Source organism: Bos grunniens, chromosome 11 (genome assembly GCF_055505025.1).
Source record: "Bos grunniens cultivar Pamir isolate PY7600 chromosome 11, Bosgru_T2T1.0, whole genome shotgun sequence".
NCBI lineage: Eukaryota > Metazoa > Chordata > Mammalia > Artiodactyla > Bovidae > Bos > Bos grunniens.
This window is the reverse complement of record NC_141175.1, coordinates 8,645,288-8,671,498: the sequence shown is the minus strand read 5'-3', so window position 1 is coordinate 8,671,498 and position 26,211 is coordinate 8,645,288. Positions and strand designations below refer to the sequence as shown.

Sequence of the window (26,211 nt, the reverse complement as noted above, 5' to 3'; positions counted from 1 at the left end):
CTCTAGTGGCTCAGTTGGTAAAGAATGTGCCTGCAACACAGGAGACCCAGGTTCAATCCCTGTGTTGGGAAGATCCCCTGGAGAAGGGAATGACTACCCACTCCAGTATTCTTTCTTGGAGAATGCCATGGGTAGAGGAGCCCGGTGGGCTACAGTCCATGGAGTCGCAAAGAGGCAGATATGACTGAGCGACTTTCACGTAACATACAGTTAACTGTTTTCAAGGATACAGTTCAGAAGCATTTGGTTCGTTGACAGTGTTCTATTACCATCACTTCTGTCTGTTTCGAAAGGAGACCACAGACCCATGAAGCAGCCTCTCCTTACCCCCCTCCCCGCCTCCACACCAACACCTGGCAAACACCAAGCTGCTTTTTGTCCCTGGATGTATGTGTCCTGGACGTTTCCTAGAAGTGGAAGCACATATTATGTTACTCTGTAACTAGGGGCTTCACAGAGGGTTTGGAAAGTCTTGTCATTGTAGATGGACCAGTGATCTTCTAGTGTTGATTGGCTAATGCTCCGTGGTGTGTATATATGTACCACATCTTGTGTATCCATTCCTCCAGTTTAAAAATACTCTTGTGGGACTTCCCTGGCCGGCCAGTGGTTACGACTGTGCTTCCAGTGCAGAGGGTAGGGGTTTGATCCCTGATCAGCAACATTCCAGATGTCTGCGTACTGTGGCCAAGAAGCATATATATATTCTTATGACCAGTTCAGTTGGGTGGGAGGGTGCCTCGTGGCAAGGTCTAAAATTTCATCACATTTTTAATATGTGTCCTCTCCCCCACAAAGGAAGGTTTTTAAAAAATCTCCAGCCAGAATAGTTTTTCATTAACTACAGTTCGTTTAATAAGTAAGAGACAGGCTATTTCCAACGCCATGTGGTTTTCTTCCTTCTTCAGTAGCAGCAAGCAGGATTTTCTGATTTAGGTCATTGTCAAGGAGTAGAAAAACTACTTATGGGATACCTGTCAGATAGAAATTTATGTAGTTCATGAGTATCTGTGGTCCTCCTTTGGATTGCTGTTGTGAGTTCTAGTTACATTGTCTTTGTTCTTTGAAGGATCTCAAGGCCAATGAGTCGCGGCTGAAGGACATTAACAAGGTGGCTGAAGACCTGGAGTCGGAAGGTCTGATGGCGGAGGAGGTGCAGGCCGTGCAGCAGCAGGTGGGGGTCTGGCTCCCGTGTGGAGCCTGCTCGGGAGCAGCTTGGCGCCCCCGGCCTGTGCTGTAGCCCAGCTCACGTGCCCCACAGTGCGCAGTTGGGCCAGGGTGCGGGTTTTCCGTGTGACCTGCACTGTGTTGTTTACCTTCAACGGGAGGGAAAAACAGGTCTCCTTCTTAGGCCCCTTAAGTATCGTGGTAGTTATTGAATCTTTTTTAGGCCTTAACTGGTAATAAATTCATGCAGTTCCTTAAATGAAAGGTTCTGTGTAGAAACACTTGGTCGCCCTGTAGACTTTAATAGCTCCTCTGGCCAGTCACGTTGCCTGTCTCTCTGTAATCTCTCCCATGCCTCCAGTTTGACTTGACAGTGGCAGGTGTTATTGATGTTTCCTCTAATAATGTGATTGTTTCCTTCTCTGCTTGTAGGAGGTGTATGGCGCGATGCCCAGGGTAAGTGTCAGGTGCCCCGTCTATAACTTGAACTTGAGGATTAACTCTTGGGAAGAGTATACAGTCAAGAGTCCCATAAAGATTTCTGTTCTTGAACCTCTAGAGATGCATTTTGTGTGTAAAAGCCTGTGCAAAAGAAATAAGTTGATTTCTGTGTGTCATTCTCCAAAAATCAAAAAGTTTTTCTCTGGTTTCTTCGAACTTTTCCGCCAGCAGTTACTTAGGTTTATTTATCCCTTTTCAAAGAATCCTCTGAGAATGATATAAAGAGAAGCTGGAAATTTTATTAAATTTCCCCATTCTCTCCATCTCTCCTACTGCGTTTTAAAAAAAGAGAGACACTTTTTCACTCCTGTTTGCTTCATTTCCCTCAGTCAGCCCTGCAATTTGCTGCCAGCCAGTGATAAGTTCTGACTCGCAGTGGGGAACACTGTTCTGATTTCTCTGAACTTCCCATCGTTCAGAGGAAAAGCTGATGCAGCTTTGTTTTGTGCTCAGTTTCTTCGCTGCCTAAATTCTTCCCTTTTTCTTCAAACAGGATGAATCTGATTCCAAGACAGCCTCCCCTTGGAAGGTAAGAGTTTCTCTGCAGATTGTTAATTCCAGAGGTTTTCCAGGATCAGAAATGCTTCATGTCCTTTTCTAGTGTGCCTGTTTCTGAGTAGTTAGGCTTGTCTGAGTGTGGTCATTTCTGGCCTTGTGTGGCCTGGTGTCTTTCTGACCCTGGTGTTAATATTCTTTGAATCGGTCATGTCTTGAAATGTGATGCTTAATAACACAGAAGCAGCATGTCTTCCTGCAGACGCTCAGCACAAGTTCAGGTAGGGGTTGAGCTTGTCACATACTGTCTCTGCCAGAGTATGCAGTTGGCCATCTGTGTTTGGATTCAACCAACCAGCAATTGAAAATGCTGGCATTCGATCCATGGTTGGTTGAATCCAAGGATTCAGAACCTGAGCACACAGGGCGTCAGCTCTAAGGGACTTGAGCATCCATGAATTTTAGTACCTTGGGGGGTCCTGGGACCCTTTCCCCTTAAGAACCAAGGATATGGGGATGACTGCAGTTTGCAGAGGCCATACTGCATAGTGAGGCATGGTCCCACCAGTAGGACTGCAGCTCTAGAGGAAATGACATGAAGATGAAAACGGGAGAAGAGTTTCTTTTCAACATCCGCCTGACCGCTTTCTCCTGGTGCCTAAGAAAGGCTTGATGGAAAGTCCATGTCCTGAGGCGAGATGTTTACAAGCTGCACTGGACGTTGTTCCACAGAGACTGGGGTGGTGCTTAGCCACAGTGGACGTAACTCTGAGCAGCAGGCCCAGGGAGCGTTCTCGTGTGTAGTGCTTATGGCCATGATTATGGAGCCAGCTGCTCAATGCCAATTGGAGCATCTTTCCTCCTGACTCAGCTCGTCAGGAATATGTCCCTTAAGTTATAGACAAGCTGGAAAAAGCAGGTTTCTTCGTGAAGTCATATCTTCCTAAAATATAAAGAAAGCATGAAAACCTAGCAACAGGCTCTCACACCAGTCCCTCGTTTGGTACTTCACAGCTCTGTGACCTGGCTTGTCGCGGGGACCTAGGTTGAAAGGGATTTGTTTCTTTGGCCTCCTTATCTCCCCAGGCTCTGACCATTCTGCTTATTAAATAGACTGTAAATTGCTTGGAAAGATGCATGTTTCTTTTTATTCCACTTTCTCCTTTTTTCTCTGTATTAATTTCCTTACATAACAAAATTTAGTCATTGGTGTCATGAATGGGCAGCATCCTTATCTATTTGACATCTGGCACAGTTTGCCAGAGTTTTTCTGGTAACACATTTTTTCAGAAATACATATCAGATGACTTGATAAACACCAGTACTTCCTGATTCTGAAAAGAATGGGAAACAATGGCTGTCTGCTTTCTGACCCCTATACACACCCACACTGGTTGAAAACATCGTCTGGGTGTGTCCCTGGAACATTCCAGGAGCCCGACTTCCCTACATACACACTCGGCTCCTCCTTTTTGTTATGTACTTGAGGATTACAGGCCTCACATGCCTGTCAAGTAGGGTTTCTTTCTGATTAAACCGGGTCAGCTCTGAGAGCCCAAGGGGCACGATTTTTAAAAGTGACATTGATGAGAGGAAGCTAATTCATCAGTGTCTTTTCTTTCTCATCCAGTAAGGTTGTTTCCCTTAGTTCAAGGGGCCACTGTTAGAAGGAGTAACAATCCAGTAACCATAAATAGAAATGAAACTATTGGTGCACTTGAGTGTTTAAATAGTCTCAGCTGGCAGCGTTTCCTCCATTGAGTGTGCTTTCTGGACTCTTCCCCTATAGTAGGAACAAGAAAAAGACACAGTAGTCTTTGAGCCGCTTTTTCTGTCTAGTCAACTGTTTTAATTATGGTTTCCACTGTCCTTTCACTCTTCATGTAAAATTAACCATTGAGTTGGATGTGATTGTGCACTTGGGTTTCTGCCTGACTTTCTCCTTGTTGGTACTTTATTGCTGCTCTGTTCAGAAATTTGACAGTATTCTTTTACAATCATTGGGTGGACAATTGGGCCCTAATTAATGGCACTTGCATCTCAGATTTCTCTTGTAATCAGCAGACACGTGATTAGTTTGCTCTTCTGCTTCCCTCCCCACATAGTCTGCTCGCCTGATGGTTCACACCGTGGCCACCTTTAATTCCATCAAGGTAAGACACCAGGACAGCTTCCCTGGTCCTCCCTGGTCTCCTTCCTCATGTCCTGCTCTCGTCTTCAGCAAGGCTCTTGTCCTCACAAGTTGTGTGAGCTGTAGCAGTTGTCACTCTCGTGGCTCCAAAGGTGTCCTGGTCACTGTTGTTCTCTGTGTGTGGCAGGAGCCATGATAGGCTCACCCAGTTCTGCCGGGGCCTCCCAGAGGGCTGGGAGCTGTGGGGAGCATGTTATCCGGAAGGCAGTGAAGGCCTTTCCTGACTCCTTTTTGGGCCCCAGGCTGGTTTGTCCTCTGAGGACAGGGTCCTACAGCCACGCTATGCTCAGGCTGCTTCCCCCCCAGTGGTGCCGCCAAGATAAGTCCGGGACGGCAGACGTGGGACTCTGTCCACTCGGCAGTCGTTCCGAAGCTGATGCTGTGAGGCAGGCACCGGGCTAGGCACTGAGATGAGGACAGATCAGCTTCCCCTCTCCTGCTGCTTCCACGGCCATTCCAAGCCGGGTGCTGGCAGAGTGTTTGCACCGTGCGGTCTGGCAAGCTGTGGCCAGATCTGACTTTCTGGACTTTGGCTATCATGGTGTGCTCACCGATTGAACTGGGAAGGTCGGAACCAGGAAGTCCTCAGTGCCCCAGGCTTTCCTTTCTCGTGAAGCCACCAGGGCTCTGGTTCTGCCCTTTTCCTGGAGTCGGGTGTGGGCTGACGCCTCCTGTCCTCCGGCAGGAGCTGAACGAGCGCTGGCGGTCCCTGCAGCAGCTGGCTGAGGAGCGGAGCCAACTCTTGGGCAGTGCCCATGAAGTGCAGCGGTTCCACAGGTGAGGGGTGGCTCCACGGGCAGGAGTGGTCCTGCGGCAGTGAGGGGTGGGCTCCACAGGTGAGGGGCAGCCCAGGCTGGCAGGAGAAGGAGCCGGTGATGGAGCCAAGGTTCACCTTGGCTGGATCTTGTCCGTGCTGGTGCTCTGGCACTTGATGGATGCTCAGTCAGTACTGCTGAGCGGGTGGACATGTGCTCCGTGCCATTTAGAGCGCAGTTGGTGGGCCGCTGACATGTGCCAGTGAAACACACTGGGGTCAAGGCAGCCATACTCTGCACTCATGAATGTGAACGTGCGTCTTACCTACAGAGATGCGGACGAAACCAAAGAGTGGATCGAAGAGAAGAACCAGGCTCTAAACACAGACAACTACGGCCACGACCTGGCCAGTGTCCAGGCCCTGCAGCGCAAGCACGAGGGCTTCGAGAGGGACCTCGCAGCCCTTGGTGACAAGGTGAGAGGCGGCGCACGGACGCAGAGTTGGCTTTCCTCAGTTCTGCCAGAGGCCACACTCCCCCTTCCCCACCTCTCACTCTCACCTCTTTCTTCCCCAGGTGAACTCGCTCGGGGAGACAGCCGAGCGCCTGATCCAGTCCCACCCCGAGTCGGCAGAGGACCTGCAGGAGAAGTGCACTGAGCTGAACCAGGCATGGAGCAGCCTGGGCAAGCGTGCCGACCAGCGCAAGGCCAAGCTGGGCGACTCCCACGACCTGCAGCGCTTCCTCAGCGACTTCCGGTGAGAAGCAGGCTCAGGCCAGAGGCCTTTCTAGCTGGATGAAATACATGCGTAGGCTGAACACATCTCAGGTTTGATCCTGGGCATTACTTGGTGGTCCAGTGGTTAGGACCTGGTGGTTTCACTGGTAAGGGCCCAGGTTCAATTCCTGGTCAGGGAACCAAGATCCTGAGATCTTATATACCTGTTTGTTCTTTCTGTGAGGACTTCTTGATTTTTTAAAGTTATTAATTCAGTAAGACAAGAGGCTTTGGAATAATTTACTCAGAGCTCTGCTGCTGCTGCTGCTAAGTCGCTTTAGTCATGTCTGACTCTGCGACCCCATGGACGGCAGCCCACCAGGCTCCCCCGTCCCTGGGATTCTCCAGGCAAGAACACTGGAGTGCGTTGCCATTTCCTTCTCCAATGCATGAAAGTGAAAGTGAAGTCGCTCAGTCATGTCCAACTCAGAGCTCTAGCCTGATTCAATAGGTTAATCCCAAATAACTTTCTGAGACAAGACTTAGGAGTCCTCTCTTTTCCTGGGCAGAAGGCCCGCTTGCCAGGGAATGTAATAGCCATTCCTCTGTGGCTCTGGTTTCCAGGGACCTCATGTCTTGGATCAATGGAATCCGAGGTCTGGTGTCCTCAGACGAGCTAGCCAAGGATGTCACCGGAGCTGAGGCCCTGCTGGAGCGACACCAGGTGGGTCGGCCTGCTGAGCAACGCATACATGGTGACCCTGCCAGGCCAGGAGGACTTTAGTGGTTGATGTGAGAGTGGGCAGCTCCTCCTGCCAGTTACCTAATCCCTTCCCTCCTCTTGGCAGGAACACCGGACAGAAATTGATGCCAGAGCTGGCACTTTCCAGGCATTCGAGCAGTTTGGGCAGCAGCTGTTGGCTCATGGGCACTACGCCAGCCCCGAGATCAAGGAGAAGCTCGATGTTCTAGACCAGGAGCGTGCAGACCTTGAGAAGGCCTGGGTCCAGCGCAGGATGATGCTGGATCAGTGCCTTGAATTGCAGGTACCTGCTCTGGATGGTAGCTTCCTGTTTGCCACAGGATTTCAGACCAGGTGTTTTGTGCCAGAGGCTCCTTGTCTCCTCACATCCCTCTCCCCTTCTTTAGCTGTTCCATCGGGATTGCGAGCAGGCCGAGAACTGGATGGCTGCCCGAGAGGCCTTTCTGAACACAGAAGACAAAGGGGACTCGCTAGACAGTGTGGAGGCTCTGATCAAAAAACACGAGGACTTTGATAAAGCAATTAATGTCCAGGTAGGGGCTTCCCCAGTGGCTCGGCGGTAAAGAATCCACCTGCTGTGCAGGAGACTGGTTTGACCCCTGGGTCAGGAAGATCCTCCAGAGGAGGAAGTGGCAACCCACTGCAGTATTCTTGTCTGGAAAATTCCCACAGACAGAGGGGTCTGGTGGGCTACAGTCCATGGGGTCATAAAGAGTCAGACACAACTAAGCAACTAGACAAGAGCAAGAAGGCCTTTGCACCTTAGATCCTGTAGCTGGGTTTTCCCAGACTGATGTCTTCTGTCTCTGTTGGCGTGTTCTCTTTGCCTGCTCTCAGTGATTAGAACCAAAGATAGCTTCTGTTTGCTTAACTCGGCTGGAGAGCTTTGGCAACTTCCTCAAATTAGAATACTTGGTGGTGGGAATTCCCTGGTGGCGCAGTGGATAGGAATCTGCCTGTGAATGCAGGGGACGTGGGTTCACTCCCTGGTCTGGAAGATTCTTCACGCCGTGGGGCAGCTAAGCCCACGAGTTGTAGTTACTGAGCCTATGGCCTATGTGCCACAGCTGCTGAAGCCCGAGCGCCTAGAGTCTTGTGCTCCGCAACAAGAGAAGTGACTGCAGTGAGAATCCCACACACAACTAGAGAAAACCCACGTGCAGCAGCAGAGACCCCGCACAGCCAGAAGAAACACATGAATAAAGCACTTGGTGGTGACTGCACAGGAAGCAGTATAGTCCCCACTGGGTCTAGTGAAACCTGTGCAGTCTAGAAAAAGTGACATACGTAAATAGTTTTTTTAAACTTTGTATATAAATTCTGGCATTTTAAAGATTTTGAGAACAGATGCCACAGGGGAAATTTTTTATAGTGAAAGGGAAGAAAAACAAATTTGTGGGTAGGTAAGTGCGTATATGAAGATGAACCAGAAAGTTACAAAAGTCTTTGGCTTGTAAACCGTTTTGTTGAAAATCTGATGATCTTTTTCTGTGAAGCCTAAATTTTTTTGGCCACTCCTTGAGTCATGTAGGATCTTAGTTCCTCTACCAGGGGTTGAACCTGTGCCCTCTGCATTGGAAACATAGAGTCTTAACCATGGGACCGCCCAGGAATTAATTCCCTGTGAAGCCCAATTTCCCTTTTCCAGTGGACTACGTCTCATAGGTGATGAAGCCTAGTTCATTTGTGATGTCTGCTGGTGTTCAAACCCCGGCCCCACCCCAGCATGACCTGGCACCTTCTTGAGTTAAACTCTACTCTAATAATGATTGAAATCAAGCTTTCCTCTGGCTTTTTACACTGTTGCTTCTAAAGTGTCGGTGTATTCTGATCCCGTCACCAGCTAGTCACCCAAAATAACCGTTCTCTTCTCGGACCTGCAGTCGTCTTGCCCGCCCTGACCTTACGATTCTCTTTGCCGACAGGAGGAGAAGATTGCTGCCCTGCAGTCCTTTGCTGACCAGCTCATCGCTGGTGGCCACTACGCCAAAGGCGACATCTCCAGCCGGCGCAATGAGGTTCTGGACAGGTGGGTGGTCAGTGCAGCTGACGGGTCCTGCTGCACTTGTGTGAGAGCCCCGGCCTGACTACCTCCTTGGGGTGCTCACTTTTGCTCTCGGTTCCACCTTCTCAGGTGGCGCCGTCTAAAAGCTCAGATGATTGAGAAGAGGTCAAAGCTGGGAGAATCACAGACCCTCCAGCAGTTCAGCCGGGATGTAGACGAGATTGAAGCTTGGATCAGTGAAAAATTACAGACTGCAAGTGATGAGTCATATAAGGACCCCACCAACATCCAGGTGAGCTGAACCCATGAGGTGTGTGTCTCCGAAGTAGCCTGTGCTCCTGAGTAGCTCTTGCTAAAAATAAGGCATCTTTAGAAGGGAGAGTTATCTCTAGGTACCTCCTTCTACCCACAGTAATGCCAAGAAAATTGTTTTAGTAAGTGAACCGGTGGGAAGACCTCCCCTAAATGATGAGAGCCAGTTAAGAAGCTGCTTCCGTCACTTGACGCTGCTGAGGCTGTGCCTGCATTAGAGCTATAGAAAAGGCCCCCTTAAAACCGCTGTTTCCAAATGCTGGCCTTCCCAGGGGAAGTATGACAGTTTCTGTTGAATAGGTGATATTGCATATTCACATCAGTGTACTGAACTCTTGTGTACTGAACTCTTGTTATTTTAATCTGTTTTTGTAGCTTTCCAAGCTGCTGGTAAGTTTTATGTTTTCTTAAAGAGTTTTAGTTAAATGAGCTCCATTGTCTGTGCTCTTGTGTATAGATTCTCATAATCATGGTCACAGTCTGCTGGTGTCTTCTTCATCCGTGCTTTTCGTTTCTAATCATCCATCACACTCCATCCAAGTGTCCCTGTGGGATGTGGCTTTCTCTGTTGTAATTAGCCTGAGCCCTTCCCTTTCTCCTCCCTCCCCATGCCCGGCTCATCACTTAGGCAGGTTCTGTACAGTGTTTGATTTGGGGGGCAGCAGTGAACTGCTTTCTTTCCAAAGATGCACTGTTTTAAAACGAAATTACTTTTCTCTAAGTTTGGGCTCTTCTTGGCGTGGACTCAGGGCTCTCGGTGGATGGGGGCAGAGCCAGCTAGGAGAGTTTCGTTGCCCATGTGACCTTTTGTCCAGAAGTGCTGGTCACTGGAGAGGGACAGCGAGAGGTCCACAAAGTAGCAGGTGATAACGCTTCTAAGTCTCCGAGAAGCCTGGTTTGAGAGCTTAAGATCAGAGTGGACATCACCAAAGGGGCAGCGAAAGACTATAGTCAAAATGTAGCTTAGAAGTGGCTTAAATGGATGGGAATTGAGCCGAATAGCAATCAGGAAAAGAGGGGACCTGGGCTCTTGTCAGGGTATGTGGGCATCTGAGACCTTTTTTGTTCTGTAGTTGGGCTTGAGTGTTAGTAGTATGTGGCCAGGATGCTTTATGTTGGCACTGCATTTCACCAGCCACGTGCCTCCATCTTCTGACAGTTGCTGCCCCTGAAATGAAACATGTGATGCAGAATCCTTCCCCAGTTGCACTGCTTTTTTCCTTTTATTTTTCCCCTGGATATCATCCTCGCCCGAGACCCTGCGTTTCTCACCCAGAGCTGTCCCACAGCTGTGTCCTTTCGGTTGTCTCCTGTGGTGCCCCTGCAGCTTGTATCTCGGCAGGGTTTTAAGTTCCCTGTCAGGCCCCTGCCCCTCAGATGCCCGTCGTTCTTCCAGCCCTCTTTTCTAGCAAAATGAAGCTCTTACCTACAGTCAAGCCTGGATTTTCATAAATCCAGGAGTTTTGAATGATGACCACTGCCGAAGGAGAAGCTGGGAAAGCCCAGTTCTGCGGCAGCTTCAGGGTTCTCTCTGGATGGTGGGGCAGGCTCACCCTCGTATGCCTGGTGTCATGGGGACTGCCACCCTAGGTGATGAGAGGCCAGATGTGTTATTCCCTAGAGCTTCTGTTCCCTAGGGAGGAAGCTGTGCGTAGAAATTGATGCACAGGTAGATTGAGAACTACAATTGGCCATTGCCACTTCCTGCAAAAGTGTTGGAAAGCGTTTGCTTGTAGAATTTCACTCTGATTCAGGAGTTGAGTGAGCTCACCTGCTCCTGAGCTGGTGCCTTTGCTCTCTCTGAACTCCCACCAGACTGACTCCAGAAGCGTTTCTCACAGATTCTGTGACTGCCTCTAGAAAAGCGTTGCTGCCTGCCCCTAGTTCTCTAAGTTCGCTACCACTCCTTTCTGAGAACCCCTTATTCCTGAAGACACTGCCTCACAGGACCTGGTTTTGAAAGCCAGTGGGGGGGTTTGTTTTGGTGTTTTCAGAGCAAGCATCAGAAGCACCAGGCCTTCGAGGCAGAACTGCACGCCAATGCGGACCGGATCCGCGGGGTCATCGACATGGGCAACTCCCTCATTGACCGCGGGGCCTGCGCCGGCAGCGAGGATGCCGTCAAGGTATGGGCCCCAGCTCCCCTCCTCCTGGCCGGGAAAGAAGAGGCGCTGGACTTCACTGTCAGCATTAGAGTCCGCTTGATGGTGACTCTGAAACTCAGTCTTAGGAAAGTATCCAGGTTTCAGTCTGCGCTGCTGATGGTGCTAGCGAGAGCAGCACCTGTGAGCCTCTTCATCAACCTCGCTGAGGAGGGCTTCCCAACAGGGCGCTGGCTGTGGGGCTGCCTGTCTCTGACGACTTGCTTCTCTCGCCTAGGCCCGGCTGGCCGCCTTAGCTGACCAGTGGCAGTTCCTGGTGCAGAAGTCGGCTGAGAAGAGCCAGAAGCTGAAAGAAGCCAACAAGCAGCAGAACTTCAACACTGGCATCAAGGACTTCGACTTCTGGCTCTCTGAGGTGACACCGGGCTCTCTCCCACCAGGGGGGGTCTGAGGTGACACTGCGGCTCCCTTCCCCCCAGGGGCTTCTGTGAACAGGCAGGGCTCTCGCCGACATCCCCTTTAATAGGAATCTTCCTTGTCAGGTGTGAGCTGTGTGCTCCAGCGGGTTTCTAAGCAGAGGGAGGGAACGTGTAGAGAAGAGAGAGCTTATCTGTGTGAGATGTAGATCTGGATCACTTGTCTCCGCAAAGAATGCGAATAGGAGGAGGTCCCCCAAGCCTGCGCCCAGGTGGAAATAGGACAGTGAAGGGCCAGGAAGCTGGAGTTAGTCATAGTCTCTGTAGACAGTGTAGAGTATAGAAAGCCTAAAGAGAAAATTTTAGAGACCACTGTTCTATATACATCTGGTCCACACTTATTTCCAGGAGTTTTTGTGTAGCCGTGGCTCTGTGTGTATTTGAGCCCATGAGTAATTTATCGTTGGTATGTATTGGTAGTGTTATTTCAAGTCATGAAAAACTCTTTGTGAACGTTTGAATAACTGCCTCAGACCATCACGGAGTGAGGGCATAATTAAAGTGTTCCAATGCCGTTCCTGTGCTGTCAGGCACACCGATGCTTTCTGCCCAAGGGAGGTTCCCCCTAGGAAAGTGGGGCTGCTGTGTGTTCCACCACTATGCCCCAGTGAAGGCAGCTGGCATGTTCACACGGGCCCTTGAGTCTGTGCCTGACAGGGAAGGCGTGGGCAGTGGGGCTGGTCACACCAAGTCAGAGCAGCAGCGGGTGGACAGACATTTGTAGCCAACAGTGATCTCCCCTTTGACTCCCAGGTGGAAGCCCTGCTGGCCTCTGAGGATTATGGCAAAGACCTGGCTTCTGTGAACAACTTGCTAAAAAAACATCAGCTGCTGGAGGCAGATATCTCTGCCCACGAGGTGAGCAGAGTGGTGCCCAGGCAACGGTCTGGGGTATTATACATGCAAAAGTGAGAAATTATGCATAAGATATGTTACTTATATTAACTTGTGATGGGTTTATTTTAACCGGGTTAATACAGTTTTTCATTTATCTTACTTTGCTACAATTCATAGACCTTATTTGGCCTCACAGTTTTTGTATGCATTCAGTTTTGTTTCTGTGAGTATATGCACATAGTTCCACGCAGTCGTATTAAGTGTGTGGATCTGCGTCACTACCACCAAATTCAAGATACAGACCCTGTTCTGGGAGTGCGAAGGCCCCCGGCACCCGCTGCTCTGCTCGCCGTCTCTAGTTCGTCATTAGAGAGTGTCATGTAAATGAAAACACACAGTAGGCAACGTGCTGAGATTTTTTTTTTGACTTAAAACATTTTTTTAAATGTAACCGTTCGTTTAATTTTTAATGGCAAATGTTGACATGTAAAATCTGTATAAACTGTCCTACGAGCTGTCAGAAGTAGTTTAGAGTATAAAATGGCTCTGAGACTCAGGGATGAACATTGCTGTCCTTCCCCGAATGCACCAGGTCCTTTAGAGTCAGTCTCAAGGGGGACAAGGTCTTCAGGTGTCTGAAAGTTGTCAGGCTCCTGGAGGTGGATGCCAATTGTCCAGAATTCTAATTTTCTCAGGAAAGTTTGAATTTTATCATTAGCAATAAACTCAGTTTTCTTTAAAGTGACAGGTTCACTTTATTCATCCTCGATAAAGTATTTGTCACTCCCAAAGTTAAGAATGACCATAGTTTATTGGCCGTTCTTCCGAGTGAAAATGATGGTCTGTGAAAGAAGTGGCCAGTTCAGCTCGGAACGTGCTTCTCCTTTGGACAGTCATGGACTTCAGCACCCACAGAAGTACTTTGTGTGGGTTCCCCATTTTATCAGATAGGATATGAAAATGACACGTACTCAAAGATGGATATGTAATAAAATTAACAACTTGGCTTCTTGTTTAAGGATGTGCTTAAGTGAAAGAGCGGTTTTTGCTGAATAGTGGTAGCAGTGAAGAATCAGATTTCTGCTCATAGTTTGCCACCGACTTGAGCAGTGGCACCTCCGCTGTGGGTTTTGCACCATGAGTGCAAATGTTCATGCAGTAAAAGAGAAGAAAAAGGCAGATGTTTTTGTATTGTTATGAAAATAGTTTTGATCTCTTAGAGCCCCAGGGGTCCACACCCCTAAACCAGCCCCTCAGTGAAGAAGTTCTGATTCACAAGCAAATGCTCTTGGGAGACCCAGATTTCTGACCCTCTGCCGTGTCCCTGGCCCCAGGACCGCCTGAAGGACCTCAACAGCCAGGCGGACAGCCTGATGACCAGCAGCGCCTTCGACACCTCCCAGGTGAAGGACAAGCGGGACGCCATCAACGGCCGTTTCCAGAAGATCAAGAGCATGGCCGCCTCGCGGCGAGCTAGGCTGAATGAGTCCCACCGCCTGCACCAGTTTTTCCGGGACATGGATGATGAGGAGTCCTGGATCAAGTACGTGCTCCCGCTTGGCGTCCCCAGAGCCTTAGGAACCCTGGGGTTCATTCTCTCCTGGACCCTGGTGGCGAGGCGGACATGGGTCAGATTCCGGGCCCAGCTCGGCCCAGCCTTGCCACACGCCTGTGGTGGGACGTCTCTGCTTCCCCTCCTGGTGTCTGGTGACTGGTAACGTTAGTGAGGTCCACCTGGGGAAGACTGCTGCTTGGGGTAAGGGAAATTTGCTGTGGTTTGTTTTTATCATCCCGCCCCCAGAATTCTAGTGTACTTTTTTCAGATGAAAGAGCATGTAAACAGACCATTTTTAAGGACAGATTGTGATTGTTGATTGTCAGTCACTTTGTCATGTCCGACTCTTTGTGACGCCATGGACTGCAGCACACCAGGCATCCCTGTCCTTCACCAGCTTCTGGAGTTTGCTCAAACTCATGTCCATTGAGTCGGTGATGGCTTCCAACCATCTCATTCTCTGCTACCCGAGTCTCTTTTTGCCAAGATCCTCTCAATTCCTCACTTCCTTAAAAAGCTATTTATGGGACTTCCCTGGTAGTCCAGCAGTTAAGACTTGGTGTTTCCACTTCAGAGGGTACAGTTTTCATCCATGGTCCAGGATTGAAGATCCCATGTGCCACACAATGAGGCCAAAATTAAAAATAAAAGAGTTGTTTAAAGAAAGCTGTTTCTAGTAGCATCATCACATGGCGCCACCTGGGGCAGGCGTATGTTTGATAAGGTGGGATTGATGGGGTGTCCGCAGTGGCTCCTCCTGTTCTCCTGCAGCCCTTGCAGAGCCGCGCACAGTGGGTGCTCCTTGAGGCGTGCGTGGACTCTGCATTGGGAAGTGGAGGCTTTGTTCCCTAGAAGAGTGGCGCAGACGCTCCTGAAGGGGTGGGTAGGCGCAGGAAGGAGACCGTGGGGTCTGTGAACGTCACAGCTCTGTGACCACGCAGCTCCAGTTGACACGGAGGCTGACTGCCTACCTGTGTTGTCCAGGGAAAAGAAGCTGCTGGTGAGCTCAGAGGACTACGGCCGTGACCTGACGGGCGTCCAGAACCTGAGGAAGAAGCACAAACGGCTGGAAGCAGAGCTGGCTGCCCACGAGCCGGCCATTCAGGTGAGGGGGCACCTCCTGGCTGAATGGGCCTAGACAAGCTCGTCTTGCTAAGGTCTCTGCAGTGTTTACAGCCCCTCGTCCCAGAGAGCGGTGGGGAAAGTCTGAATCAGATTTTGAGACCCTTTCCTGGAAGCATGAAGGAGCAGGCGTGACCACTGTGAGTCTAATTGCTCTCGCCCGTCAGGGTGTCCTGGACACTGGAAAGAAGCTGTCTGATGACAACACCATCGGGAAGGAGGAGATTCAGCAGCGCCTGGCGCAGTTCATGGAGCACTGGAAGGAGCTGAAGCAGCTGGCAGCTGCCCGGTGAGTGGGCTGGGGGCACAGTGGGTGGGGCTTGCTCAGGGCTCTGGGCCCTCCAGCCCTTCGGGACCTCTTCCTGGGGGTGCACCGTGCCACAGTCACCTTGCTTCAGAAGCATCTCTGACAGCCCCAGGCTGAGCTGGTCCCCTTACGTGTAGTCCCGAGCTGGACCCCACATATGGTTCTAGAGCTTCCTGTTTCGTCAGCACTGGCTGTTTCATGTTAGGAGGAGGAGAAGGGCTTGAATGAACCATTTACAACCCACACAGCACTCATGTTTTTAAGCGTCCAAGTTAGAGGAACTTATGGCTGATTTTTTTAACTATTCCCTGCAATTAGGGGCCAGCGGCTAGAAGAATCTTTGGAATATCAGCAGTTTGTAGCCAACGTGGAGGAGGAGGAAGCCTGGATCAATGAGAAGATGACCCTGGTGGCCAGTGAAGATTATGGAGACACTCTTGCTGCCATCCAGGTCAGAGGCCGGGGCTGCTGCCCGCTGACCACCCTTTTCGCCTGCTTGCTCAGTGGCCATGCTTTTACCAGGAGAGCATTCAGGGCTGTCAGGCAAGGTCTCCTTGGCGACTCTCAGTCCTCAGGAGCCCGTGTCAGAGACTCTTGCCTTTGTGTAGACAGAATTGGGGTGATTCTGTCTGCCTCGACTCATGGGGTTCTTGGAAGGAACCCTGTTGTCAGCCCAGCAGTATCTCTGGTATCATCACCACAGGTTGCCGGGACCTCTTCAGTGTCCTGTGACTGCCTTAACAATTACCACAAGCTAGGTGGCTTTAAAAACTACAGGAGCTTGTTTTGTCTTAGTTTGGGGAGCCAGAGGTCCGGGATCAAGGTGTCCGTAGGGCCTGCTGTTCCACTTTGCTGCCTCCTCCAGCTCCGGGAGCTCGGCTTGTAGCAGTGGAGCTCCGCCTCTGTCCTGCTCTCCCAGGGCTGCTGGTCTTCCTTCTGTGTTTTCCATGGCATTCTCTCTGGGTGTGTCCATATTCGGTTTCCCCTCTTTTCATACACGTGGGACATCAGTCATACTGGATTAGGGCCACCCGGACACCCACGTCTTAACTCAGTCGCATCTGCAAAGACCTTGTTAACACATTCCTAGGTGCTGGGTTAGGACTTGGTATCTTGAGCACACAGTTCAACCCACAACACACCTCCTCAGTACCTTGGTTAGCCATTGCTGTGGAACAACACTAAAGAGAGCAGTTTCTTCCCCGTGAATCTGAATTAATGGGCATTTTCTCAGCTGCTCTCCCTGGGACCGCTCACACAGCTGCACTGAGGCAGGGGGTCACTGGGCTGAGAAGTCCGTGGTGACGTCATTCACGTGGCTCTGACTGGGACGTCTCAGTGGCCTCTCACTGTCCAACAAGGTTAGATCAGCTTCTGTGGGCGGCGGTAACAGAGGCCAAGGCAAGGCTGCAGGGGCTTTAAGGCCTGGCCTGTGGGACAGAGCAGCCTGGCTCCCCTCTTCATAAGAGGAGTGGTACTTTGTAGTGAGTGTTCCTCCATCCGTGCCCCCAGTTGTGGAAGCAGAGTATGCATTCCCGATGGTTGAAGCGGCACCTGAGCCACGCTTCTGCCAGTGGGAATCCTCCCAGATGGTTGGGGGATGCAGGTAGATGGGAGAAGCAGGCAGTGGTCTCCTGTCCTCTGCATTGCTGAGTTTCCTGAAAGCCAACACAAGGGGCACTGTCTCCAGTGCTTCAGCTGTGTGGAGGGAAAGACAAGACTTTAAAGGTCCCCAGGAGACATGCTTGAGTTAAATCTTAGGGCAGGCATCACTGTTCAGTTGGTGCTTATCTGAAGGTTCCTCCGTGTCCATTCTGTGGTCTCCAGGGAACAGAAGGCCTGTGCTGGTTGACTGGCAAGAGCTTCACCTCTTCAGAAAGGCCTTCCCTGGTCCACCCACCTCTAGTCACGCTTAACACTTTATGATTTCCAGTTTATTCTGTATCCATTGTCGTCTTTGCCCCAGCTGACTGGGGTCCCTGTGAGGGCACCCCTAGTCCTGCTCCTCTGTAGTCCTGCCCACCACCTATGCCAGGCTCTCAGGAGTTGGCTTGGCTGCTTCCACTGCAGGGCTTGCTGAAGAAACATGAAGCCTTCGAGACGGACTTCACTGTCCACAAGGACCGAGTGAATGATGTCTGCACCAACGGCCAGGACCTGGTTAAGAAGGTGAGCCTGGTCTCTCTTCCCAATAGCAGTTGCATCCCTGTATTCCATGATTAACTGGATAGCCCTCCTTCTTTTTTTGTTAATATTTATTTATTTGGCTTTGCTGGGTTTCAGTGGCAACGTACAGGCTCTTAGTTGCAGCATATGGGATCTAGTCCCCTGACCAGGGGGCCCCCTGCATTGGGAGCTTAGTCTTAGACACTGGACCACCAGGGAGATCCCCTCCTCTTCTGAAGTCAACAAGTAAAGCTGACTTTGCAGCACTTGAATTTTTCTGCCTTAATTAGGCAAAACAGTAGACCTGCTAGTCCTTTTGGGACACTGGCATTGCCATGGGGCTGCTCTTCTAGTTTCTTCTCCAGGAATTCAGCTCTTTATAGAGGTGGTAGAACACACAGGTCGTCACCCCTAAAGCCCCCACCAGAGGTGGCCCCAGCTGACACCTCCGGGTCGGACCCACCCCCGCGCCAGACTCTCTCCTCGTGCAGAGCCACCCACAAAGTTAAATGGCACCTGTTGGATTGGTATACATCGAGGGTAAAACCCGGCTGCTCTCTCGGACATTGGACAAACGCATCTGTTAAAACTCAAGGTTCATTGCATTCAAACAGCCTTTTAGGGTGAAAGCAAAAAATAAGGGAGATATCTTGGTACTTTCTCAGTAGCAGTGAAGTGAGGTCACTCCCAGGTTGAAATCTGGGCTAAATGCAGTGCCCTCAATCTGTCATGAGCTCCTCAAGACAGATGACTTCTACCAACTCTGATTTCCTATCACAAACATGTCATGAGTGAGTAAGATTGCTCATCACAGAATTTGCCCTGGTGATCAGATGAGAGGTTTGCTCCTGGTGTTGTGGTAACAGTGTAGTTAAAATCCATGTTTGCTGAGGAGCTTTACTTCTTGCCCTCATGGGCAGATAACCTGATAGAGGCTAATTTCAGATACAGACCAGTGTCCACAAAGACGAGGCGCGTGCAGGACTCAGCACACTCGTGCGCCCGCGCCAGCATTCTCTGTCCTTTAAGCCTGTAAGATGGCGCTCTCCAGTGTTCTTTGATCTCCTGGCAAAGAGCCTGGTGCACGGTTGCCAACAACAGTCTTCATTTGCTCCCTGAGCTTTTTAAATCTTATGCTGACTTAACAGTTTGTGTTTTCACATACAGTTCTAACCAAGACTGAATCAAAGTGATTGGAGCTTAATACATTTTAATATCCACAGTGTGAAAATATTGTTGTGAGACATTGTTTTTATGGGATACACATAGTAGCCAGTAAGTCATAATTATTTTGGCTTTTTCTCATTTTTTGGTATCAAAAATAATATGAGTGAGGACCTCATTGTGACGCAACATTTTATCACATCCGCATTATTACTTGCAGAAGTGGCACTGCTTAGTGCTCATCTCTGTAAGACTCTTACTCTGTGGTGTTCTCAGAAAAGCCTCCGCGAATCCTTGGGGCGGGGAGCAGAGGGGGCGCGGCCCATCTGAGGAGCTTCGAGCCTGCCGGGCAGCGCGGGGTGCAGATCGGGTCACCACGGCAGGGGCAGGACTGATGGCGGCTGCGTTCTCCGTGTCCTAGAACAATCACCATGAGGAGAACATCTCTTCCAAGATGAAGGGCTTGAACGGGAAAGTGTCAGACTTGGAGAAGGCTGCCTCCCAGAGGAAGGCAAAGCTCGACGAGAACTCGGCCTTCCTCCAGTTCAACTGGAAAGCCGATGTGGTGGAGTCCTGGATCGGTAAGCGTAGCCTCGGTGCTGCTGGAATCTCGTTCCCTCCTGAGCAAATGATCTTCTTCTGTGGAGAAGAAACCGGCAGGATGTGGGCATACCAGAGACCCTCTCCCCTGGGCAGACCACTAGTAACAGCAGGAGACAGGGTCCTGAGGCAGAGAGCCGGGCCTCAGCGATGCCCCGGGCCAGTGTGGGGGTTAACAAAACGAAGGTCCTGAGCGTCGCAGCACAAGGGCCACACCAGCAGGACCAGCCTGCATCAGCACTGCCCCCTGAGCTACACGGGTCCAGAGTGTTTGTGGTCCACCCCCCTGGCAAGGGGACCTGCGCTGATTTCAGGACCCACGTGACCCTGGTAATTGCTGTCTCATAAGTAGCAACCTAACCACATCCAGCACAGGCTGGAAGAGGGACCTCTTCATCAGGGACGTAGAGGAGGGGCCTGGATGCGGGAAGGAGCCAGCTCAGGTGTGTTCAGAGACTGCTGTCAGGAGTACTGGAATTTAAATGTAAGCAAGACAGTAGATGCCTGGGTGTTCTTGTCTTTTGGTTTGTTGTTGTTTTTAATTTATTTCTTAAATTGAGACGGGGTGGTTGATTACTCTTGCTTGGTTTTCCAGGTGAAAAGGAGAACAGCTTGAAGACAGATGATTATGGTCGAGATCTGTCTTCTGTCCAAACTCTCCTCACCAAACAGGTCAGTCACAGCTATTTGACTGATGATTGGATTTTACTCACATAGTATTCTCTGGTGAGTGAATGATGGTCAGCATGTTTTTTTTGACTGTGTTATGTTAGGCCCTGGGAATGACTGGTGAGAGCCTGGTCCTCAGGACGCTCTCAGACGAGGCCTCTGAGCTGCAGCCTGTTGGGTGCTAACAAGGCTGAGCACCGCAGGGTGTGGGCCTCACCCAAGCAGGGTCTGCCTTGGTTTCCAGCAGGTGAGGGTTGATCGGAGCATCTCCCCAGAGGAGACAACATCTAAGCTAGATCACGGTGGGTGATTTGAGAATGGTCAAGGGAGGGCCAGGTGGGCATTCTTGGCAGAGGTAGTGGGGCGAGTCCGCCCTTGTGCATCAGCCCCAGGCTAAAAGCGGGGATGAGGAGGAGCTGCCACAGGACTTGTGGTCTGAGGAGATGCAGAAAAGTGGCCAGGTTTGACCCAGTGTCAGGGGAAGGTGGGGGCTTGAGGCTGCCATCCCAGCCAGGGTGCTGGACAGAGCGCAGTCATCTCTCTCGCCCCCATGCGGTCCCTGCCTTCTCACTCCTCCTTCCAGGAAACCTTCGATGCTGGCCTGCAGGCCTTCCAGCAGGAGGGCATCGCCAACATCACTGCCCTCAAAGATCAGCTGCTGGCCGCCAAGCACGTTCAGTCCAAGGCCATCGAGGCCCGCCATGCTGCCCTCATGAAGAGGTGGAGCCAGCTCCTGGCCAACTCGGCCACCCGGAAGAAGAAGCTGCTGGAGGCACAGAGTCACTTCCGCAAGGTAAGCGCGGCCCTGGCCAGCTATGCACACATGGACAGCAATCCAGCTCTGCTCCGGGGCATGGGATCAACATAAACCAGCCAGGTGGGGCCCTTGTCTTCATGAGGTTGCTGCTCTGGAAGCGCCTGGAACGCTGAGCTTGCACATCCCAGAAAGGGGAACGTGGGAGAAAGGTGGAGGCCCCTTAGCAGTGGGAGAAGGGAGGCAGAGCGCCGAGCGAGCGAGTGAGCGAGCGAGCCGGATGCCCTGGGAACGAGCCCTGGCTTTCTGGGCCCCACACTGCCGCCTGCCCATTCGCCCACCGAGGATGGTCCCTACGGCCCTGCACCATACCTGCAGCTGTGCTCACTCGGTCACCTCTGCCTTCAGGTGGAGGATCTCTTCCTGACCTTTGCCAAAAAGGCTTCAGCCTTCAACAGCTGGTTTGAAAACGCAGAGGAGGACTTAACCGACCCGGTGCGCTGCAACTCTCTGGAAGAGATCAAGGCCTTGAGAGAGGCCCACGACGCCTTCCGCTCCTCGTTGAGCTCGGCCCAGGCCGACTTCAACCAGCTGGCTGAGCTGGACCGCCAGATCAAGAGCTTCCGCGTGGCCTCCAACCCCTACACCTGGTTCACCATGGAGGCCCTGGAGGAGACCTGGAGAAACCTACAGAAGATCATCAAGGTGCTTCCCCACAGGAGGGCCAGGCCCTGGCAGGGAAGCCCTTCCTCCACGAGGAGCGAGCAGTCAGGGATGGAGGGCGATTTCCTTTACCACAAGTCACCGTGTGTGGGTCCCCTCACCCCACCCCAGGTCTGTGGAGCTGCCGAATGCCTCCCAGACGCCTTCTGTGCTGTCTTTGGGCTGAGGTTAATAGCTCGTCCTCCCTGGCCCCCCAAGGGCGTGGATCTTGTGTCCACCTTCAGAAAACTACTTCCTGTTTGTATCGGATGCTAAGACAAGCTGGCAGTTGCGGAGCCCGGGCCTGTCTGTGAAGGGGCGTGGTGACACACCTCTGCCTCCTTGTTCAGTCACTCAGCCACGTCCAACTCTGTGACCCCATGGAGTGCAGCATGCCCAGCCTCCCTGTCCTTCATCGTCTCCCAGAGTTTGCTCGAACTCCTGCCCGTTGAGTTGATGATGCCATCCAACCATCTCATCCTCTGCTTGCCTCCTTGGTCCTCAGGAGAGGGAGCTGGAGCTGCAGAAGGAGCAGCGACGGCAGGAGGAGAATGACAAGCTGCGCCAGGAGTTCGCCCAGCACGCCAACGCCTTCCACCAGTGGATCCAGGAGACCAGGTGCGGCCCTGCCGCTGGGAGCACGGTCCTGGGCTCCGGGGGCCCAGGCCCGGGTCAGGAGCTTGGCCTGGTCTGGCTGCGGCCGAGGGGTGGGCAGACTGAGGAGCACTCGCCGGGAGACTGTTCCCGAGATGAGTCGCTGGTCCTGGATTGGGTGGGACTGAGCGTGGCCGCCCCGCACGGTGACGGTGACAGAGGTGCAGAGTCCAGTCGACGAGGTACTGATGATCTGGTTTTGTCTCTCTCTCTCTCTCTCGTGTCTGCCTCTGCCCCTTGCGATCGCTGCTGTCCGGACACCGCCCTGTCTTGTGGCTGCTTGGATCCCGCCTCCACAGAACGTACCTCCTCGATGGGTTAATATTGACTTCCTATTTCTGCGGGCTCGTGGTGTGGTGGTGTCTCCTGTGCTTGTCCCTCTGCCCTTCGTCCCATCGTGGCCTGGCTTGCAGAGGATCCCGGGATGGGCCTTCCCGTCCCGGGCGGGCTGCACGTTCCCCCGCCCCCTCCTGGCACCCACACCCCCACCCCTGATGGCCTGCAGTCCGGGAAGGGGAGCCACTCCCACGTTCCTTTCAGGTTCCAAAGGTTCCTTTAGGGAGAGAGACTAGGCCAAAGGCCAGAGCCGGGAGAGTCCCCGTGCTCGTTCAGCTGTGGGGATTACCCTGGACTTTTCTGCCTTTTTGCCCCGTGCCTGATGGGACCATATTTAGTCCCACGGAGGTCACGGGATGAGACAGGACGACAGTGTTGAGGGGGCTTGGGCTGGTGTGCTAAGTCCCCCTGTGCACTGACCCCTGAGGGCTGAGGCTATCTTTTGCCTTCATAGGAAGCGTAAGGGCCCAGGGTTTCTAAGTGATGGGGGAGAGGGCTTGGGAGGAGCCCTGAGAGGCGTAGGGCCATCCTGCCCAGTCCTGGGGGGGGGCCTCCTCTCCAGGCTGGGGCCTCTGCCCGGATCAGGCACGTTTGCATTGTCTCCCAGGACCATGGTGGCTTAGACTAGCGCTCCAGAGGCCCAGCAGGCAGGTCCATCAGGTGTTAGAGGAGGCAGCAGGAGGAGGTGCCCACTGATGAGCACCAGCTAAAGGCAGAGCAGGGGGGGATTTAGGGACCCCAGGTTAGGCTGGAGCTCGTGTGCTGCCCCGGTGTCCACTCTCCCCGCCCAGTGCCCGTGGCTGTGTCTGCTGGTCTTGGTCTTTGTGTCCACGAGGTGCCGTGCTCCCCTTACCGTGTGGCTCCTCCTGGCCCTGTCCCGTCTTGCTCGGTCCCCTCGTGACCTGCCCGCCTGCAAGGCCACCTGCCCTCCCAGGCTGACCACTGGTTCGGGTCCCTGCCGGGGCACCAGGTGGCCCTGCCTGTGCACTGCCAGCTTGGGCCTCGTGGGGTGTGTCTGTCTCGGTATGCTCTTGCCTCCCTTCCTTTGGTGTATTCATTTGGTTTCTTTTCTTTGAATAGCATAGCGTATCGTCGGGTCATTCGTGTCTATCAGTATGAAGTTGGGGATGATCTGTCTGGAAGGTTTTTCTCCTCTTATTTCTCTTCTTACCTCACTGTGGTTTTACCAATGCACTCTTGACTTCCCCAGGCGGCTCTGCTTTCTGACTAACCCACCGCCCGCGGCCGCGTGGGCAGGAGGGGTCTGTCCTCCCACTGCACCAGCACCCAGCCTCCTGCCCCCAGGTCCCGGGGGTGTGCTTTTCCCGGGGGGACATGGCGTGACTGTGAGTCTGACCTGCTGGGGTAGGAGGAAGCCTGGTGCTTTGCCTTGCTAGAGCACTTTGAACTTGGGGCAATTTCAGAGCTAACGCTGGCTCGCTGGGTGTTAAAAGGGTAGGTGGGGGCCAATGTGGGTACAGGGGAGGCCGGGCGAGACCCCATGAAGGACACGCACACAGTGTGACTCGTCCCTGCACGTGAGCTCGTTTGTCTTTGTTCACTGGTGGCCTCTGTGACCTCACACTGTTATGTTGGGAAGATAGAGGCTCCCCAGAGGCCCCTCGCTCTTCAGAACTTGGCCTTGGAAGGAGCCTCTGGCGCTGTGTCTCTAGATGACAGAACCTGAACCTGGGGTTTAGTCACAGTCACCCCTCCTTTGGGCAGAATGAGAACAGTTTTCAAAACCAATCTGGCCATGATCTCCTCGGCATCCCAGTTTCCATGTCGAGGGGCCCTGTGACCGCATCCCCATTGCTGTCACTTCCCCTGGAGCGTGGGTCCCCTCCTCGGGGACCTAAGGAGACCCGGGGACCCCTGGGTGGCTGTCGGCTCGCCAGCCTCCCCTCCGCCCTCAGGCCTCCTGTCGGGCCGGGGCAGTGAGTGCAGGTGCCCTGCTCCCTGTGGCCGCAGCCCCACTCTGTCCCAGGGGAGCTTAAAGTCGGCTCCTCAGGTACCCTTCGAGGGCCCAGCTTGGCTCAGGCACCAGGTCACAGCCTGGCTGGGCCTGAGGAGCCAGCTGCCTGTGAAAGCGTCCTGGCCGGGGAGCAGAGAGCAGGCCGGGTGGGGTTCAGCCCGCCTCAGCTGCGGGTGAATGCCAGCTCAGGCCACAGCCTCCGAGCCCTGAAATTGGAGTAGCGGTACCTGCCCTCCCTGGCTCCCAGGGCTGCTAAGAAAAGATAGCCAATAGTAGATAGGTCTTGTTCCCTCAGTAAAAGGAATTTGAGAGTGCAGGTCCTTTAATCTGAGGAAAGTTAACTTCACACTCGCGATCAGGCCTCTTGCCTCATTGCGTGTCTGTGTTTAGGTCCTGCATGGTGGAAGAATCCGGGACCCTCGAATCACAGCTTGAAGCTACCAAAGTAAGTGCCCCTTCTGCCCACCCCTGCCAGCAGGCCTCCTTGGCTGCAGGTCAGGGACGAGGTGGGCTGCTTGGATGCCCCCCTTCTCCCTTGCCTTAAAGCAGCCCAGGACCGCTGTCACTTTAGAGGCTGCTGCCTGGAGCCCTGCTTGGACAGGAAGAGGCTCGTTGGGTCCTCAGTGTATCCTGTTGCCCTGGCAGGTCAACCCAATCAGTGCCTCTCACGCTGAAGCCTCTTACTTTGTTGAGGCTGTAGGGTTTTAGCCTCACCCCATCCCTCCTTTGCCCTTGCAGGCAGCCCTACAGGCCTCAGGCTGGGGTGCTGAGACTGAGGAGGGCTGTTGAGGAGGCGTTTTGAGCCCAGGGACCTAGGCAAGAACCCCTGAACCCCTGTCCCATGTGTCTTTGCCCTTCGCCCCACAGCGCAAACACCAGGAGATTCGAGCTATGAGAAGTCAGCTCAAGAAGATTGAAGACCTGGGGGCGGCCATGGAGGAAGCGCTGATCCTGGACAACAAGTACACGGAGCACAGCACCGTGGGCCTGGCCCAGCAGTGGGACCAGCTCGACCAGTTGGGCATGCGCATGCAGCACAACCTGGAGCAGCAGATCCAGGCCAGGTACCTACGGCTACCCTGGGCGGGGGCCGGGGGACACAGGTCGCCAGCTGCCTGGGCTGGAGGACCCGGTCCCTAACCCTGTTCCTCCTTCCAGGAACACGACCGGAGTGACCGAGGAGGCCCTCAAAGAATTCAGCATGATGTTCAAGTGAGTATCCCCGCGCCCTCCCAGGTGGGGGAGGTGGGCTCAGCAGCAGGGCCTCTGAGCTGAGGCCTTGGCTTTCTGCCACAGACACTTCGACAAGGACAAGTCCGGCCGGCTGAACCACCAGGAGTTCAAATCCTGTCTGCGCTCCCTGGGCTATGACCTGCCCATGGTGGAGGAAGGGGAGCCCGACCCTGAGTTCGAGGCCATCCTGGACACTGTGGATCCTAACAGGTGAGTGTGAGGGAAGGAGCAGAAGTGGCTCTGCCCGAGGCTCCTGCTGCACCCTCCCTACTCACTACATCTTGCCCCCCACCCCAGGGACGGCCACGTCTCCCTGCAAGAGTACATGGCCTTTATGATCAGCCGTGAGACCGAGAACGTCAAGTCCAGCGAGGAGATTGAGAGCGCCTTCCGGGCCCTGAGCTCTGAAGGGAAGCCTTATGTGACCAAGGAGGAGCTGTACCAGGTCTGGAGCTGCTTCTGGGGCCGGGGGGTGGGTGTGTCCTTTGAAAGGCAAAAGCCCAGGCAAGGCTGGCCCTGAGCTTGGGGGCAGAGCTGTCTAGAGTCGCAGCCCCCACCCAGTCTTGAGCCTCAGCTGCTTTGTGCAGACTCTCTTACCCATTTTCAAGTGAAACTCAGCCCAGGCCAAAGGCTGTTAATGGCAGAGATCCAG

The 26,211-nt window shown here is 52.8% G+C and overlaps 1 protein-coding gene across 25 annotated transcripts in view; it reads left to right on the top strand.

The window, feature by feature from the left end:
- The window catches only part of SPTAN1 (spectrin alpha, non-erythrocytic 1), a 58,403-nt gene that overhangs the window by 31,615 nt on the left and 577 nt on the right, over positions 1 to 26,211 (top strand). For 6 of the 25 annotated variants that reach the window (XM_086324741.1, XM_086324731.1, XM_086324742.1 and 3 more), the window contains 33 exons: positions 1,070 to 1,174; positions 1,600 to 1,623; positions 2,162 to 2,197; positions 4,269 to 4,316; positions 5,040 to 5,131; positions 5,441 to 5,585; positions 5,686 to 5,867; positions 6,452 to 6,551; positions 6,676 to 6,873; positions 6,977 to 7,123; positions 8,516 to 8,619; positions 8,725 to 8,887; positions 9,283 to 9,297; positions 10,902 to 11,033; positions 11,287 to 11,424; positions 12,239 to 12,343; positions 13,657 to 13,865; positions 14,862 to 14,982; positions 15,167 to 15,288; positions 15,625 to 15,757; positions 17,377 to 17,475; positions 19,058 to 19,217; positions 19,832 to 19,908; positions 20,489 to 20,698; positions 21,068 to 21,364; positions 21,867 to 21,979; positions 22,315 to 22,332; positions 23,432 to 23,494; positions 24,717 to 24,771; positions 25,194 to 25,390; positions 25,485 to 25,538; positions 25,623 to 25,769; positions 25,857 to 26,004. In XM_086324741.1, the coding sequence (XP_086180867.1) occupies positions 1,070 to 1,174; positions 1,600 to 1,623; positions 2,162 to 2,197; positions 4,269 to 4,316; positions 5,040 to 5,131; positions 5,441 to 5,585; positions 5,686 to 5,867; positions 6,452 to 6,551; positions 6,676 to 6,873; positions 6,977 to 7,123; positions 8,516 to 8,619; positions 8,725 to 8,887; positions 9,283 to 9,297; positions 10,902 to 11,033; positions 11,287 to 11,424; positions 12,239 to 12,343; positions 13,657 to 13,865; positions 14,862 to 14,982; positions 15,167 to 15,288; positions 15,625 to 15,757; positions 17,377 to 17,475; positions 19,058 to 19,217; positions 19,832 to 19,908; positions 20,489 to 20,698; positions 21,068 to 21,364; positions 21,867 to 21,979; positions 22,315 to 22,332; positions 23,432 to 23,494; positions 24,717 to 24,771; positions 25,194 to 25,390; positions 25,485 to 25,538; positions 25,623 to 25,769; positions 25,857 to 26,004 (3,957 nt within the window). The remainder of the gene's footprint in view (positions 1 to 1,069; positions 1,175 to 1,599; positions 1,624 to 2,161; positions 2,198 to 4,268; positions 4,317 to 5,039; positions 5,132 to 5,440; positions 5,586 to 5,685; positions 5,868 to 6,451; positions 6,552 to 6,675; positions 6,874 to 6,976; positions 7,124 to 8,515; positions 8,620 to 8,724; positions 8,888 to 9,282; positions 9,298 to 10,901; positions 11,034 to 11,286; positions 11,425 to 12,238; positions 12,344 to 13,656; positions 13,866 to 14,861; positions 14,983 to 15,166; positions 15,289 to 15,624; positions 15,758 to 17,376; positions 17,476 to 19,057; positions 19,218 to 19,831; positions 19,909 to 20,488; positions 20,699 to 21,067; positions 21,365 to 21,866; positions 21,980 to 22,314; positions 22,333 to 23,431; positions 23,495 to 24,716; positions 24,772 to 25,193; positions 25,391 to 25,484; positions 25,539 to 25,622; positions 25,770 to 25,856; positions 26,005 to 26,211) is intronic. The other 19 variants (XM_086324744.1, XM_086324734.1, XM_086324745.1 and 16 more) reach the window with 7 other exon arrangements.